The following is a 17,292-nucleotide window of genomic DNA, read 5'->3' on the forward strand; positions in this document are numbered from 1 at the left end:
GACATCGTATACATTCCAGGCACGTTCATTTTCTTCAACGCCTCTTAAAACAAATCTATTACAATAAAACGCACGTACAGCCTTATTTCGCCTCGCTTCGGTTATTGCGGCGTAGATAAATGCACGCACAGCGAATTCGGGACAAATGCGTATGAGCGATCGTCTACAAAAGATGTGCGTGTGTTGGTGTATGAATGTGTGTGTGTTTGTGTGCGTGTTCGTGCAAACGCTGCTGCCATTGTTGAGTGCTATGCAAGTGGCTATTGGATAGATGACGTACATACATACCTACATGCCCATAATGTATCTAATGCTTGCGTCTAGCTGCGTATGGCGCGCTGCCGGCAGTGTCAGCAACAGAAATACCACATCCCTCACCTTCATACCTACAACGTGCGTGAATACATACAAATATACGTGCATACATATTTACACAAATACAAGCACGCGTAGGCCTAGACGGGACTACATACCGTGTTGCCAAACATGGGCTTTTTCTACCAAAACCGGTAGGTTTTTTTTCTATTTGGTAGGTTGGTAGACTAGATTGGTTTTTGGTAGGTTCCGCGACAATAATAGTTATTGGCGAAAAATATAAGATATGTATCTCCAAACATTTTAGCAACCTGGTTTACACAAATATTTCATCGGTGCATTCGTATAACGGCGATCTTAAAGATGTGAATATACTTAGTAAGTACAACGGTAACCCTAATTATTGACAATACATATATGTATATACAATATGAAGATCCAAGGTATATACTTTATGTGCCTACATCTAAGCATCCATTGGACTCATCTAAAACTATAATCAATAAACTCTCTGAAGTCCACTATTGTCCACCTGCCGGAGACTCCATGGTAAGACTTGGTGAATATCGCCAAAAGTAACGTATTCAATGCGTTAGTAAGACCCGTTGTCACATATACGGCACTGGCCTGGTGGCCAAGAGCTAAGCAAGCAAAGGCGGGTGCCACCTTTAGCTAGTTGCACAGACTGGTCCGCGTGGCCATCACAGGAGCTATGGGCACCTGTCCAACGGATGCCCTTGGTTTCATTACAGGCGTTCCTACTTTTTCTATTTTTTTTGAAAGAGACCTGCTGGAGCGCACAATGACTTCCAAGTGCACATACCCAACTATGTATATTCCAGGCGGAAGTCTTCGCAATCGAAGTCTGTTTAGATGGCCCCATCTGTCCAAAATAAATATTATTTCGGATAAAGGCCTTAGCAGTTTTTAAAACAGCGTCGGGCTTATGGACAGCTTTTGAACCACTTGGAAGACCACAATAGCGTAACGCTGTGGTGCGTTCCGGCACATGAAGGATTTGAAGGCAAAAAAAGCATTGACTGTCTCGCAAAGCGTGGAGCCCAAATTGTCCTAGCCTTTTGTGAGCTGGTGGAGGAGACCCCAGATAATATTCTATGTGACTGCCCAAGTATCATAGATAGCATACTGAAACACGTTCCGACTGTCTTCTTCATCCCAAAATTTGAAACATGGCTCCTTTCCAAGTGCTTAACTTCTTAAATAGACTAGGACTGGAGTGATTACAATTAGGGTTAAGCGCAATAGACCTTCTTAGATCGCAGCGGAAGTACCCCCGACCCAATAATAATTATAATATGAATGTGTAGAGAGACACACATTTATTTCTATTGTACTAGGGGTGTCTTAGTTTTACTAAATTATTATTTACATATTTAATAAACTTGACATTAGGAAAAAAATTAAACCTCAAAAAAATTTGGTAGGTTTTGGTAGGAAAAAAATTGACTGTGGCAACACTGACTACATAGCTCAATGTTGATTTCAAATTCTATTTGGTTTGCTGTTGATTTGGGATTTCGGGTTCTCATAGATGACGAGGGCAGTGACGACAGCGACAGCGGACGCGGACGCGGCCGCGGCAGCAGCAGCAGCAGCAGCGGTGAGGGCAGCAACCACTCAGTTATATTTTATTGTGATTTTCTAGTTTGGCGTTTCTAGTCAATCGTCAGTCGCGAAGTAAGCGTCATCAGAAGTCGTCATTATTGCGTTTGTTTTGTTGTGGTAGTGACGTTTTCGGTTCCTAAAGTTGGACTTCATAGATGGTATTTTTGTTGTTTCACTTGCAGACAACAACTTTGGGAAAAATATTTGAATGAAATTTTTGGAAGTTCTTGGAAGGCATACAAATTGACTGAGCGTCAGTGTAGAAGTTTGTGTCCGTCGCGTCGGTGCATAGGTGAAGAATGACGGAAGTTGATCGTATTACTCATTGATAAAAAGAATAGAACGTTGGCCAATTGGCAACGACGCAAAAAAATTAAGCTAGTGGAGACCAGTAAAATTAATAAGAAACATAGAGTGAAACTGTTTATGCTGTGAATTTTTAAAATATTAGTAAACCCAAATGAAATACATAAAAACATGACAGTGGAGATTAAACCTTTTTACAGAGCATTTACTAAGTGAAGATAAATTTGACGTTGATATTCTCAGAACAAAGAGAATCTAGGCATCGTCAATTAGTTTAGGAACTACAAAAAGTACAAATAAGTAACACAACAAAAAAAAATTTCTTAATATGCAACCAGCAAAACAGCGCTTGCACCGAAATTACTAGCAGCATCACTCACACAATCACCAACACCAATAGTACACAGGGTACAACTGCAGCTGCATCAACAAAGCCGAGCCACAATCTTTCAAGAAAGTAGAAACCCAAAGAACAAATGTCGATAACACAACAAGAGTCGGACCGAAGCGATTCGTCGCCTGATGTCAACAGAAACCAAGGTGAATAACATTTTTATTAAACTCATTATAGTTTTTGTTTTTACATGTACTCACATACATATGTACATAGGTATGTAAATACATACATATTTCGACAAACACAAAACAAAAACAAATTTTAAGTATTCGATAATTAAAATTTTTAGTCGGCGATTCGTTTTTATTGGCTGATTAACTCGGTCAGGGAGCCAGCCAATCAGCCGTAGGAAAGTATTTTTTTTACAAATATATCAATCATTTTTTATTGGCATTGCATCGATACTGTGAGTATATAGTACATATGTATGTATGTATGTATAGGAAAAAAGCATCTACTTAGTATTGATTCGCTAAAATCATCATAAAATCATAAGCGATCAACCCTCGCGAAGCTCGCAGATAGTACAAACGCAAATACATACTTACATATTTGAGTAGATACAGTGTAATCCATTTATAATGGACTCGCTTAAAATGGAAACCCTGTTATTATATATCTATTTGTCCCAGTTCAAATATATAAAAAAACTCGGTTAAAATAGACTCGATTATAATGGACTCCGCCTATAATAGACAAAAATATCGGTTTTTGGCCACTGTAACCGGGGCTGTCAGCCCAAATTAAAAAAAGTCTCCCAACAAAAGTCCGGTAATTCTCAGGACTCAGTAAAGAGATGCAACCGTCTCCGTTACAGAAAATGTCTATATACTTAAACAAAGTTCATTAATAATAATAATAATAATAATAATAATAATAATAATAATAATAGATTGGCGCTTACACATATGTTAGTGTTTGGCCGAGCTTCTCCTCCGATTTGTGGCGTGCGCCTTGATGTTGTCACGCAAAGTGGAGGGAACTACAGTTTACGCCGACTCCGAACGGCATTTGTATTTTTATGAGAAGCTGGTTTGGCAGAATTACATTCGGAGGTTTGCCATTGCCTGCCAAGGGGCGAGCGCTGTTAAGAAAAAACATTTTTTCTAAATTTTTTGCGATGTTGCTTTGACCAGGGCTTGAACCCAGCTTACCACTACACCACAGCGGCCGCCAGACAAAGTTCATTGGTTTACGGAAATCTGTCAAAATAGGCAATCAGCTTCTGCGGTAGATTGTAAGGGACGGTTGGTTTTTGATCTGTGATTTGTTCACTTTAAGGAAAATGCCGGAACGGAAAAACGGACACTTACCTTCCATGAAAAGTATATAATTTTGTATTTAAACATGTACATTATTTCTTTATTATTTAAAAATATTGTATTCTGATAAAATTGACACTCGGTTATAAAGGACAATGTGACGCGATCCCATGGAGTCCATTATGACCGGAATGCACTGTATTTTGCTAAACAACCAGTGATGCTTATTCATTGTACCATCTATAACACAGATGTATGTACTTTTGTACGTACATACGTGCGTACGGTGGGAATGGTGTGGGGGTTGAAATGGCAATTAACACTACGGTTGCGACGCAGAATATCCTATATAGTCAGCGTGGGACTTTAACCCGAACTAAGCCTTCTGCAAGTACCACCGTCGAGTATTTCTTCGGTAGGTGGTTTGAGCACTAGGCTCGCAGGCTCGTCCCAGTCGGTTGTACTCAGTCCTGAGCTACACCTAGTAGGTTTTGCCAAGTCTTGTTTAAAGAAAAAGAGCTTTTTTAACTATTTCACCGCGCGGAAGTAAATTTTACACACAAAAATATGAATACATTTGCGAAACTATGGGTAAATTATAGCAAAAATGCGCACTAAGTTTTTCTCTCTGACGTCAGAATTTTTTTAACGATTTTGAAATTTAAAAAATATGATTATTTCAAAAAAGTATTTAACAAATTCAATGCAATGTAGTACATATAACAATAAAGGTATCATAATATAATAATAGATTGGCGCTTACACATATGTTAGTGTTTGGCCGAGCTTCTCCTCCGATTTGTGGCGTGCGCCTTGATGTTGTCACACAAAGCAGAGAGACCTACAGTTTTACGCCGACTCCGAACGGCGATTGTATTTTAATGAGAAGCTGTTTTTCATGGCAGAAATACACTCGGAAGTTTGCAATTGCCTGCCGAGGGACAACCGCTGTTAAGAAAAAACCTTTTTTCTATATTTTTTTGGGATGTTGCTTTGACCAGGGCTTGAACCCAGGCGTTGCTGAGTGAAAGTGCGCACTGCTTACCACTACACCACAGCGGCCGACAAAGGTAAAAGTATCATATAAAAGAAAAAGTTCTGTATAATTATAAAATAACATAACATTGGTGCATAAGAACGAATGGTTATGGAAAATGTCCTTTACAAATTTTGTCCTTAAATATCTTTGAAAATTTGCTTAATATTTTTTTTAATTATTGTCATTATCATTATTTATCATTATCAAATTTCGTCCTGCAAACTTTATTAACTTAAAAATATAAAATTTATTAGAAGCCCATTTTCAATATCTATTCGTCCTTGTAAACCAAAAAACTTTATTGTTTTTAGATTCTTACTAGATACAAATACAAATTATAATTTCGCTATTATAAATAGCAAGAACAAATATCTTAAAATTATTAAAATTTGAAGCCGCACTTCCTTGGCGGCTGGAACGGCCTAGGTTCCAGTCCACACCGCACCTGCTCTCCGGGTGCATGAATTACAAATCCGCGCGCTGCATTGGCGGCTGGAATAGCCTAGGTTCCAGTCCGCGCCTACGCTTTGGTTGGTGAACTTCGTGGTTTGGTTCTAATTCGCGGCTACGATTTCAGTTGGTTTAATTACTGGTGATACGCTGCTGTCACTCGAGGCTTCTCATGTGTTTCTGAACTGAAGTTAGTATGTCGCTGGTTGATGCTCATTCACTACCTCCTTTCATCATATAGTCGACTACTGACTATGGCGTAAAGACCCATCCAACAGCTAGTATAAATTGGTTCATCTGCCGATTGAATCAAGGGCACTCAAGGAATATGTGGCGGACATCTTCTTCCACGCTACATCCGCAGTATTCACAGTACGGGTCGTGCTTATGCTTGAATTTAAACAGTTATGCCTTAAAATAGCCATGCCCCCTCAAGAACTGACACAGGTAAAAATCTATTCATCCAGGATACCTGATTTTGTATGCAGCGATAGGTTCCACGACCCTTAATTGTACTATTCCACTTGTTTTGCAACTCCGTAATGCTGCTTTTCCGAACTCGGCGTTGGCCAATTTAAATTAGCGGATGCAAGAAGCGTCGATTCTCTCGCCAGTATATCCACAGCTGTCATAATGACGATTACGAAAGCTGCTTCATCTGAAACTATTCTGTAGACGCTCTAAACTCGGAGCGCCCACAAACGGTATGTTGAGTTGACTCCGCGGAAGTATGCTGGACACTGTGTTGCGTTCGACCAAATTGGGGCCTCATGAAGTATTTGGCCCTTGATCAGACTCGCTAAGAGCTAACGTTTGTGCTATTTCGGTCCCCGCATGTTAAGCATTATTCGCGATAGTTCCGTGATCATTGAAGCTCCTTTCTCTCTCACATATCTCAAGTGCGCGCTGAAAGTAAAACGCTTGTCTTACACTACTCCTAAGTATTAAATTGTGGATTTCGTCATGATAAAGTGGTCACACATTTTCAACGCTACCTCCTCTAACTTCTTACAGTCTGATATGAGTATTGTTTCAGTTTTTTTGCTCGGGTAGTTTGAGCCCAAAGCTGCTTAACCAATCTTTAATCACGCCGACTGATGAGGCTATCTTTTCACATACATATTTTTCATTCTTATTGTTTGGTGCTGCAGCCGCTTAAAGCACGCAATTCGTTCCTTATTGGAGATGCTAAGTGAAGCCACTTCCTTCTCCATCTGGTCTCAATGGAGCGTTAGTGTCTTTTCATTTAACATAACCAAGCCAGTCGCTGTACTATGCATATTTGAGTGACTTATGTATGCCTTACTAGAAAGCCACACCGAAGCCAATCGAGCTCCGGAGATAACCGAGATATGGGAGAAATGTCAGTAAACAAGGTGAAAAGCAACCTTCGTAGAGAATTACCTGCGTGGGACAAGCCTAGTTTAAGCGCAAAGGGTGAGCAAGCTGCTCCGGCTGGTGTGCGTGGCTATTACAGAAGCTTTCCGCACCTGTCCAACGGCAGTACTGTCGCAGGCGGGTGACAGGTAACAAAATCAACACTAATAAGGTCAATTGACACTTACTTCAATTGACATTATTACCTTTTCAAAAGCGAAATCTATCCATCTCCAAATCCGTTGACATTATTGCTCTTTCAAAATTTCAAACATTAAGAGATCGGCGGCATTGAGCAACTACTTTTGAAGACAGCGACATATTTCTAAGGGATTTAATAGCCGCCACTCTAGCAGTTATGTGGCTCTCGAGATAGCCATCAGTTCCATCCGCAAAACTCTGCTGTAGTCAGTTTCGATCCATCCGTGTAAACGTGGATGGCTCCTCTTTTCCTGGCTGTATCCAATGGCCATTGCTCTCTTGAGGAAACACGGTTCATTGACTTGGTGTTGAAAGTGCGGCTGGTCGTTTGTAGGAAACTGAGTGAGGCCGTTAAAAATTTGACAGTGACCGATATGTGGAGACGTCCATTTACTGGTTGGATTAAGCCTAATGGCAGTATTACGTGGCATATGTATTTCTTGCGTCCAATTTCGTCGGGAGAAATGTTGAGAACTTTGGTGCCTGTTGTCTTTATGGCTTCTGTTATCAGTATAGAAGCCATTGGTGGCACTCTGTACATTTTCTTAGCATTTACTTTTTTATTGAGAGCATCCCACCCAACTACTACTCCATAGAAAAGAATCGGTCTTACCACCGCGGTGTAGATCCATATTACGATTTTGGGCTCCAGACCTTAGATTTTTCTTATAGCTCTGGTGCAGGAGCATACAGACGTTAGGGCTTTGTGAATTGCTTCATCGATATTAGATCTGTAGTTTAATTTCCTATCCAAAATGAGACCTAGATATTTAAGCTGATCAGTACTCAGCAGTGTAGCACCATTTGAGGTGATATTTCCGAGAGATGGATAGATTTGTTTTGGCTTGGTACATGTAACAGCTGTTAAACAGAATTTGGTCTGATACATGCCCGAAGACTGGAATCTTAGTGTACTTTGTCCAATCCACTATAAGGGAGATTCCGCCGTTTGCGCTAAATACCGTTGTGTAAGTCTTATTAACATTGCTTACAAGATCTTACTGACGATGCTATGTGAAAGACCGAAGTCCTTAATGAAACAACTAATTGGACCGTATCTGTGTGCCCACCTGATTTTTACGGTTCCACAAATCCTGAAAAAGGCATAACACCGCAAAACTAATATGGTTATATAGGATAAGGTTGAATACAACCTTCAGCTTCCTTTCAATTTCGAAGGAACTCTCCACTTCGTTTGAGGCCAAATGAGGTTTTAGACAAGACAATTCACTCTTGTGCGACTTTTTCTACTTTCACTATTTATGACCAAATTTCTACTAAATGCTCCCATTGAGCGAGAAGAGCCCGGTGATGTCTTATTGTGGGTGAAAGTTTCCGTTTTTGTCCATAATTGGTACTCAAATGATTGTTAAACTGAGTAGAGATTCGCTGTAGTCAGGATTAGTGTGGAGGTCAACTGGTATCCGAAGCACTCCGATCGCGACCAAGATTTAGGTATAAAGTAACTTTACAAAGACATCAATGCTCAAAATCTCGTGTACCTACGAGAATTTTGCATACACGAAAACTCGGGGTTACTCTTCAGGCCGAGAAATAGTGCCAACTGATTCTATCTAATTAAAGCCCATTGCCTGGTGTAAGAAAGTAAAGTAACTATCTGTCGAAAGTTTTCAGTAAAATCATAAAGCTAATAAGTACCATTGCGCCTATTCTTTATCTTTATTTTGTCTATCCTTGTTTTTATATTTTTGGAAACATTCACATTATCTTAAAGTATCCATTTTATATTCGGGCGATGCTTTGAAAAAAAATGTTACAAATTTCACACATAAATTAAGCGGATGAATATTTAATGAGCAAATAAAAAGCAACCGATCACAACTTACATAAATATTTTTACATGTTTGAACGAATGTATGTAGGTATGTAGGTACGTATATATTATATAAATTTACATTGCGCGAACGTTTACAGAGAATGCATTCCGATCTGAAACCGGTTTCTAACCTTTAAGGATCAACTTCAGCCTGTTCATAAGGGTCTCAAAATTCCAACTCGAATGCCAAATTTGAATATCCTTTTTCAAATATTCATCTCGTAAGCTTCCACATTTTTTTTACATATGTATACATACAAATGTACCTACTCATGTGTTCTACTGAATGTATGAATATTTTTCTATAAACGCATCACATATGTATGTATGCATGTATGTATGTACATACATATGTACTACTCCGCGTTAGAATTCAAATTCTCAAAGCAACGTAAAGTGATATCCCCGAGGCATGATCGCTTGACTGTGGCTTCCTGAAAATTACCCGCACTTGGTGTGTACTCTCCTGGCAATCAGAAAACTAAAAATTAAACAGTTCTGTGGCAAAAATAATTGTATACCTAATCAAAAAGGAAGTAATCGTTAAACGGGTAATGTACGCAGCGAAATTGGTTCATAAAAATTTCTGCGTTTTCTCTTAGGAGATGCACATACATCCATATGCTTATATAAATAAAACGAATTTTCAGACATACATATGCTTAAAATACGTATATATGTATGTATATGCATGTGTACCTTAAGGAAGGCAAGTACAGGTTTCAGCCTAATCCCAAAATATGCTCAAAGGACATAGATTCAAAAAAAAATAAAAAATCCAAACACGTAAAGTACTTAAAAGGCTACTGACAGTTGGCAATGTGGCAAAGACGAGAAGCATAGTGAAATTTATAGAGCAGAACATATCTCTGGCATTTTATTAAAACAACTTATCGCGGATAGGCCATTTTTCCTCTTTCTGGCAATATTTGATTGGGATCATAAACAATACTTTAACGAATAACTAGCCAGAGGTGTATTTTAAGACGCCATTTTAATAGAACCTCAATAAAATATAAACTTTTTCAGGGAAACTTATTATTTTTTAATTCAAAGCCAAACCTTCTAAAGTCACTTAAAATGTTTTAATAAAATACCAGAGATATTTACAAAGTATACATATGTATGTACATTAGGGCGGGTTGAATTGTTACTCTATTTTGTTACGGCGACCGATGTATTTCCTGTAGTCAAATGTACTAGTTGTAAACTACCTCACAACTAGTATGAAACGCATGCCCAACTAGTCAGCCAACTATCTTTTTTCCATGCAATCAACTGGTATTTTGTAATTGCCAGATTTCGGTCAGAAATATGCCAGCCTTATACCAGTTCAAACAGACAGAAAAATACTAATCTAATTATGGACCGAAACCATTACTTTGGGATTCAAAAAATCAAATGAATTCATGAATATACAATAAAAAACGTTTGAATAAGTATCTACACTTTGATATATGTATTACATATTTTTATTTAGCAGCCTTAAATTTGACAACAATTAGTGTTAAATTTTTTGAGTATTAATTAAAGCGGAAATAAATACATAAATGTTTCAAACTTTCGAACATAATTTTAAATGCATTTTTCATTAAATATTATTAAAAGTAAAAGCTTTCAGGCACAATATGTACATTATTTGTCATCTTTTTTATAATATTAAATATAAAAAAAAAACATTTTATGTAAAAATAAGATAAATACTTTAGTTCATTTTCGAGTGAAATTAAATAAGAATAAAAGTTTGCATTAAATTAAATTAAATTAAATTCATTAACTTTGCTCATTTTAGTCCTTTCTTTTTAAAATTTTATAACAGTAATAATTAAATCATAAAATCAGAGATTTGGACAATAATAAAATGAATAAATAAATTAATGAAGTTAATAAATATACTTAATTTTTGTCTATAGTTTGGGTTGTTGATTGATAATTGTAATTAATCAGATAATTATATTAACAAATAATTATATATCGTGTAATTAAAAAAAATAAAAATTATGGAAAATGATGAAACATAACAAAATAAGCATTTAATTAAAATTAATGAATATATCAACAGTTTTTAATTAATTATTAATCATTAATATAATAATAATAATAGATTGGCGCTTACACATATGTTAGTGTTTGGCCGAGCTTCTCCTCCGATTTGTGGCGTGCGCCTTGATGTTGTCACACAAAGCGGAGGGACCTACAGTTTTACGCCGACTCCGAACGGCGATTGTATTTTTATGAGAAGCTGTTTTTCATGGCAGAACTACACTCGGAGGTTTGCCATTGCCTGCCGAGGGACGACCGCTGTTAAGAAAAAACCTTTTTTCTATATTTTTGCGATGTTGCTTTGACCAGGGTTTGAACCCAGGCATTGTGGAGTGGAAGCGCGCACTGCTTACCACTACACCACAGCGGCCGACATCATTAAAGAGGTTGGTATTTAACGGTTGTCCCAAAAAACATGCTTTAATTAATAATCATTATTCTTTCCTGATAGTAAATAAACCGCTTATCCAAATAAAACAACTTCAGTACCAAATGAAAGGGGACTTAAATAACTTTTAAAGAAATAACGATCGAAAGCTATCACTTCTATTTATATTTTTTTTTATAATTTAATACAAAGGATATGCATATACCTGAGCCAAGGTTTGTCCTATGGTAATTAAAAAACATTTTTTAATTAAATTTTTTCAATAGCTGGCTTTTTCCGGGCTTTCCTCGTTTAAATATTTCAGTTTTAAAGCTATTTTAGTCCTCTTTCAGTCGATACCAAATTTGTTAAATTTGGATAAGCGGTTTGTTTATTATTAGAAAAGGACTTTTATTTTCGACTAAGAAACACTTGGCCAAGTTTAGCTGTTGAAAAAAAAGTAACTATTACACAGGTTTACAAAAAAAAAGCACATTAAACCAATCCTATATATGTATATGTTATTCGACACGCAGAATGCGAATCCGAAGTCCGTTAGTCTCTACCACGTCAGGTTCGTGGTCAGTTGAAGGTCAAGTAGGGAAAAATTCATTGAATAAACCATTGAATAAAATTCATCGGTTACATGCAGTTACAGTGAAACCCGCTTAAGTACCCCCGCCCGCTAAATAGCTAACCCGCTTAAGTAACCAACATTTTTGGGCAATGTGAATTTTTGAGTGTAATCTGAAGAAAATCCCTCTCATAAGTACCTCCCCGCTTATTTACCCAACTCGCCTAAGTACCTAAATTTTTCGTGCCACATTTACAATTTTACTTATAGTTTCCCCCTTTTAAGTTCTGTTTTAAAATTCCTTAAAATATTTAGGTACTTTGAAATTCAGTAGCAGCCCTACACACCTTCGGTAAGAAAATTCTAAAAAATCAACTGTAACTTTAAGCCACTTGAAACCGGAACATTATTGCACTGAAATTGAATGGACTATAAAACTGTATACTCCAAAAACACTTCTGAGAAAAAGTTTGCAAATACGATGCATTTGTTTTTTAATGTGTTCTACAGAGTCTTAAGCTTAGGTTTATATAGTATTTTTTTAGGGAATGAACTGCATTTTAATTGATTGAAAAATCTTATAAATTAATAAATAAACATAAGTGGCAACCAATTTGGTACAAAATAATATGTCCAACTTTGACTTTTTAAATAATATAATTCTTGTAAAAATTACATCCCATTGCACTTAATATTTGTTTAATAAAGTTTTTCTTTACTTGTTTATGTGTTTAAATAATGCTACGATTTTGATTTTAGCTACTATGTATATTTCATTAAACGTTGTTATTCAAGTATTTATGTACCTAAGTTAACAAAAAGATGTAACTACATCAGTAATTATATTCGCTTAAGTACCTGTATCAAGGTACTTAAGCGGGTTCTTTTAGGTACCCCACCCGCCTGACATTTTTCGTGAGGTACTTAAGCAGGTTTTATTGTATATATTTTTAAATAAGGCCTATCGATTGGTGTTATCAGTTTTTAGATATCTCATTTAGTTTCCGAGATATTGACTACAACTTTTTTGATAATTTAGTAAAAATTTAGTTGGTGATGCAGTCATATTAAACTAATCAATATCTTAAAAATGGGGTTCTCCGTTTTTGGATATCTCCTTTAGTTTCCGAGATATTAAGTAAAAAGTGTCGTTAATTTGGTATACATTTTGATCACATTTTGTCGTAGTTCTTACAAAGTGGCTGTCAAATTGTGGACAAATGACGCCTACGACAAAATTTTACTAAAGAAAATCTTTCATAAACTCAAAACTAATTAACAATAATCATTAAAAATTAAAAAAATTTAAGAATTTTGTAAACTAGTAACATTTTCAGAGACTTTGGAGAAAATCTATCTTCGCGTTTTTGAGAAATTGCATTCCAAACTCCAATCGCGATTTCCCACAACCTGCCGAAATCAACATAGGACAATCTTTTACCCAGGCGATGATATGGAGCTTACATACATATGAATGCTGAGAAAGCGTGTGAATGCTTCAATTTTCAATTGAATTGCCCAAAAATCGTTAATACGAGTATGTACATACAAATGCAAGTATACATATGTATGTACATATGTACAATTTGAATGGAGCTCGTAAAGTAAGTCGCCCAATTTGTGGAGTCGTTCACCCGCCTTTTATGTGGGTTAGAAGATAAGATAGGGGTATGTTCACAACGAAACACAAATAGACACGCATTGTTCGTTCTATGAATGGGACATGTATGTATGTATAAGTGACCTGAAATACGAGATTTTAGGTAAAGGTGCACATATACATACATTAATATGCACTATGTGTGTAAACGAAAACTTTATATTCCTATATTCATTCATAAATACATACATATGCCTTTGTGACAATCAGATTCAGAATTAATACGATGAGTATAGCTGATAACGTTCAAACTGAACCGGTACGTTACCATGGCTATCATGCAAATAAAAAAATTAAAAAAGGCGGTTATTCTGCCGAATTTTTTATAATGAAATTAAAGTGTGGAAATTTAAACTGAAGTTAAGGATTTAGTATTATTTTTTCCGATTATATTATTAAACTACATTCTACATTTGGCCGTTTTCACCATCTCTAGTTAACACTAATCCGCAGTTAAAAATCGTTACCGACTTTAATCACTCCATGCATTTAACATTGTGTCGGCAACGTTGGTAACAATGTTTAACTGGGGATTAATATTAACCGGAGATGGTGCAAACGGTCCAATTCAATTTTTATTAAATTTGCACACGTTCACCCTTTTTTACGAATACACTCACACCTTGCATATTTCCTATGCAATTTTTCCTTCAACACGTTAGGTAATTTCTCGTTCTATTTCAGCAGCTGACCGGGCATATGTAACTTTGGGAAGTGAGTTTTTGTGTGCAGAAAATTGTTTGCTTAATAAAATATAGAAAAAAAAGAACAAACAAATCTTATAAGTGTGATCAAAGTGAAAGCAATGTTTTGAACGTGTACACGCGAACAAATTTTGTTGCTCAATTTGGTTGTACAGTGAAACCCGCTTAAGTACCCCCCGCTTAAGTACCTAATCCGGTTAAGTAACCAACATTTTTGGGCAATGTGAATTTTTGAATGTAATCTGAAGAAAATCCCTCTCTTAGGTACCTCCCCGCTTATTTACCCAACCCGCCTAAGTACCTACATTTTTCGCGCCACATTTACAATTTTACTTATAATTTTCCCCTTTTAATTGCTCTTTTAAAATTCCTTAAAATATTTACATATTTTGAAATTCAGTGGCAGCGTCACACACCTTCGGCAAAAAATTATAAAAAATCAATGGTAATTTTTAGCTACTTGAAACTTGCACATTATTACACTAAAATTGAACGGGCTAAAGAAATTTAAAATTATGGTGAATTTTTTTCTTTAAGGGCCGGTTACTCAATGTCTGTTTAATACTAATCTGCGGTTAAACATCGTTATCGACGTCTTCGACTCCATGCATACAACAGGGAGTCAGTAACGTCGATAACGATGTTTAACCTGTAGTTAATGTTAACCAGACATTGAGTAACCGGCCCTAAGTGTTCCATAAAATCTTAAGCTTAAGTTTATATAGTATTTGTTAGGGAATAAACTGTATTTCAATTGAAAAATCTTAAATAATGCTACGATCTTGGTTTTAAACTACGTATACTTTATTAAATGTTCATGTCTTATTCAAGGATTTACATATTTATGTAAGTTAACAAAAAGATGGAACTACATCAGTAATTATGTTCGCTTAAGTACCCGCATCGAGGTAATTAAGCGGGTTCTTTTAAGTACCCAACCCGCCTAAGTACCTAAAAAAGCTGAAAATCGTGAGGTTCTGTATACTCAAAACATTTTTGCCCACCAAAGGCTTCATCAAACCAACCAAGCTACCAAAGGAGAGTGAAGCTACCAACCAAAACGGCAGCGCTGGTACCCTTTATAGCTGAAATCGACTCTTTCATTTGACAAGTGCTTCATACAACGCCTGTATGTTATTTAAAAAGTATGCACAGATTTGTTAACATTACTTCGGTATACGTACAAAAATGAAATCGAAAAAGTATTCTCTATTTCTTGATAAATAAGTAATTACTCTACATAAGTATTTGTGTCTCTGTATATTTGCATATTTGCATGTTTCTTCGTTTGCACCGGTCGATATCTAAAAACTCGATTAAAATAGGAAATGAAAAAATACAGCTCGAAGGAATTCGCTCAACTATCCCAAATAAACTCATATAAGTAAAACACGTTCTTTTCCCACAGCAGAAACAAGATTATTTCGCCTAGCAAACGTGTCTGCTCCTATTGTCGATTACTCGTAGACAAATGTTCTACATCAGGTAGCCGACAGTAGGATAACAAAGGCGAAAAATGTGCAAGGATAATGTGAGTTGTATTCAAATTAACCAGGCCATTGTCATGTTTCTATATATATCACCATTGTTATTGTTTTCACATAATACATATGTACATATATGTATGCATTAGGACGGGTCACCAAAAAAAAAAAAATGCCATGTCGGATTAATTCGTGGGCTGAACAGCATCTACAATACCTCTAAAAAGTATAGTTACAATCAGGGCCGGATTTATTTTAAATAACGTCCTGTGCCTTGTGAAAATACTTGAAATATTTGGAAAAAAAGTGTATTCTACGGCGCGCCTGACAAAGCAGAAAACGTCTGTGCAATCGCCAATTATTTCGATCCCATGTTCGGTCCGACATATTTTTTTGGCGAAAAAAGATTTACTGATACTTAAAAAAATCTAAATTGCTGCATTGGGGGGAAAACCTTAAAAATATTACTGAAACCCAATAAAACTTAAAAATTTTAGACTAAATATTTTTTCCACAAAATTAATCAAACTTTCAATTAGCTTCAGATTTTTTAATGGGTTTTAATGAATTCTATACGTGAAATGAGCTAACACCTATTCGAGGACTTAAGGATCTGTCAAACTTTGGAGTTTTCATGTACTTCTTCCAATCAGAGACTTCATCTGAACGTTGTTTAAAGCTAAAGAAACGGGCTAAATATTTATATATATAAGATGATCATGATTAGGGTAGCCAGGTATTATAGTAACATAATCAGTACAGTTGGGATCAAAAATCAGTGAAAAGCAATAAAAATCAGCTAATTTTTAAGCTTTTTTCGCTTATTAACAAAATAACAACCAAATAACAGCGCATTAATTTAACAAAAAATAAATAATAGACGTTTAAATACATAAATTATTATCAATATAACAGTTCCTTGGTTTAAAACAAATCAAAGATATTACGTATGCATGTACAGTTTTGTTCACAAAAATAGTAGTAAAATATATTGACAAGTTTCTTTCCTTATTTTTTATAAAAATATAGTTAATCCTATAACAAAAACCGTGTAAGTTGAAGTCTCAAACTTTTCATAAAATTAACAAAAACTAAAAAAAAATGCTCCACAAAATTAACTTTTATAAACTTTTATAAAATATTGGAGTTCGCAGTTTTGTAGCACATTCAGTTTCAGTAGAAGGCGAGCTAGAGTCAGAATTTGTTTGCATATTTTAAGCTACAAATTTAATAAATATTTTGATGGTGTGCTTATCAAATACAACATGCACATTAAAATTCTAACTGAAGTACGAATAAAATTGAATAGTGTTAAATATGTTTGTTTGAGTAAATTTACTGGTGGTCGAATATCAAAAATCAAAGAAAAGCTATATATCGTCACCTGAAATTCATAAAAGGCGTAACAAATATCATCGTTGAAACGCAAAAAGTCATAACTAATAAAAAAATCAAAATTCACTTTCTGATTTATATGATGGATTTCATCGAATTACAGCTGTCCACATCATATTATAAAAAAAGGAACAGTCCAGCGCCTTCGTCTTGGTCTGCAGGCTGTATCGGAGATACAGCCGCTATATTTAAACGTAGAATACGTGGTATGGTTAAGAGCATATCCAAGTCAAAAACGAAATCACACACTAAGAA

The 17,292-nt window shown here is 35.8% G+C and overlaps 1 protein-coding gene across 1 annotated transcript in view; it reads left to right on the forward strand.

Annotated features, from left to right (window-relative positions):
- The first annotated feature begins 1,809 nt into the window (after positions 1–1,809).
- Positions 1,810–17,292, forward strand: part of LOC108377409 (protein lin-28 homolog) — a 16,988-nt gene continuing 1,505 nt past the window's right edge. The window contains exons 1-2 of the mRNA XM_017633675.1: positions 1,810–1,936; positions 16,973–17,051. Of these exons, the coding sequence (XP_017489164.1) occupies positions 1,810–1,936; positions 16,973–17,051 (206 nt within the window). The remainder of the gene's footprint in view (positions 1,937–16,972; positions 17,052–17,292) is intronic.

This window comes from Rhagoletis zephyria, unplaced genomic scaffold (genome assembly GCF_001687245.7).
Source record: "Rhagoletis zephyria isolate East Lansing unplaced genomic scaffold, Rhagoletis_zephyria_1.1 Rzeph_scaffold_00106, whole genome shotgun sequence".
NCBI classification, from domain to species: domain Eukaryota; kingdom Metazoa; phylum Arthropoda; class Insecta; order Diptera; family Tephritidae; genus Rhagoletis; species Rhagoletis zephyria.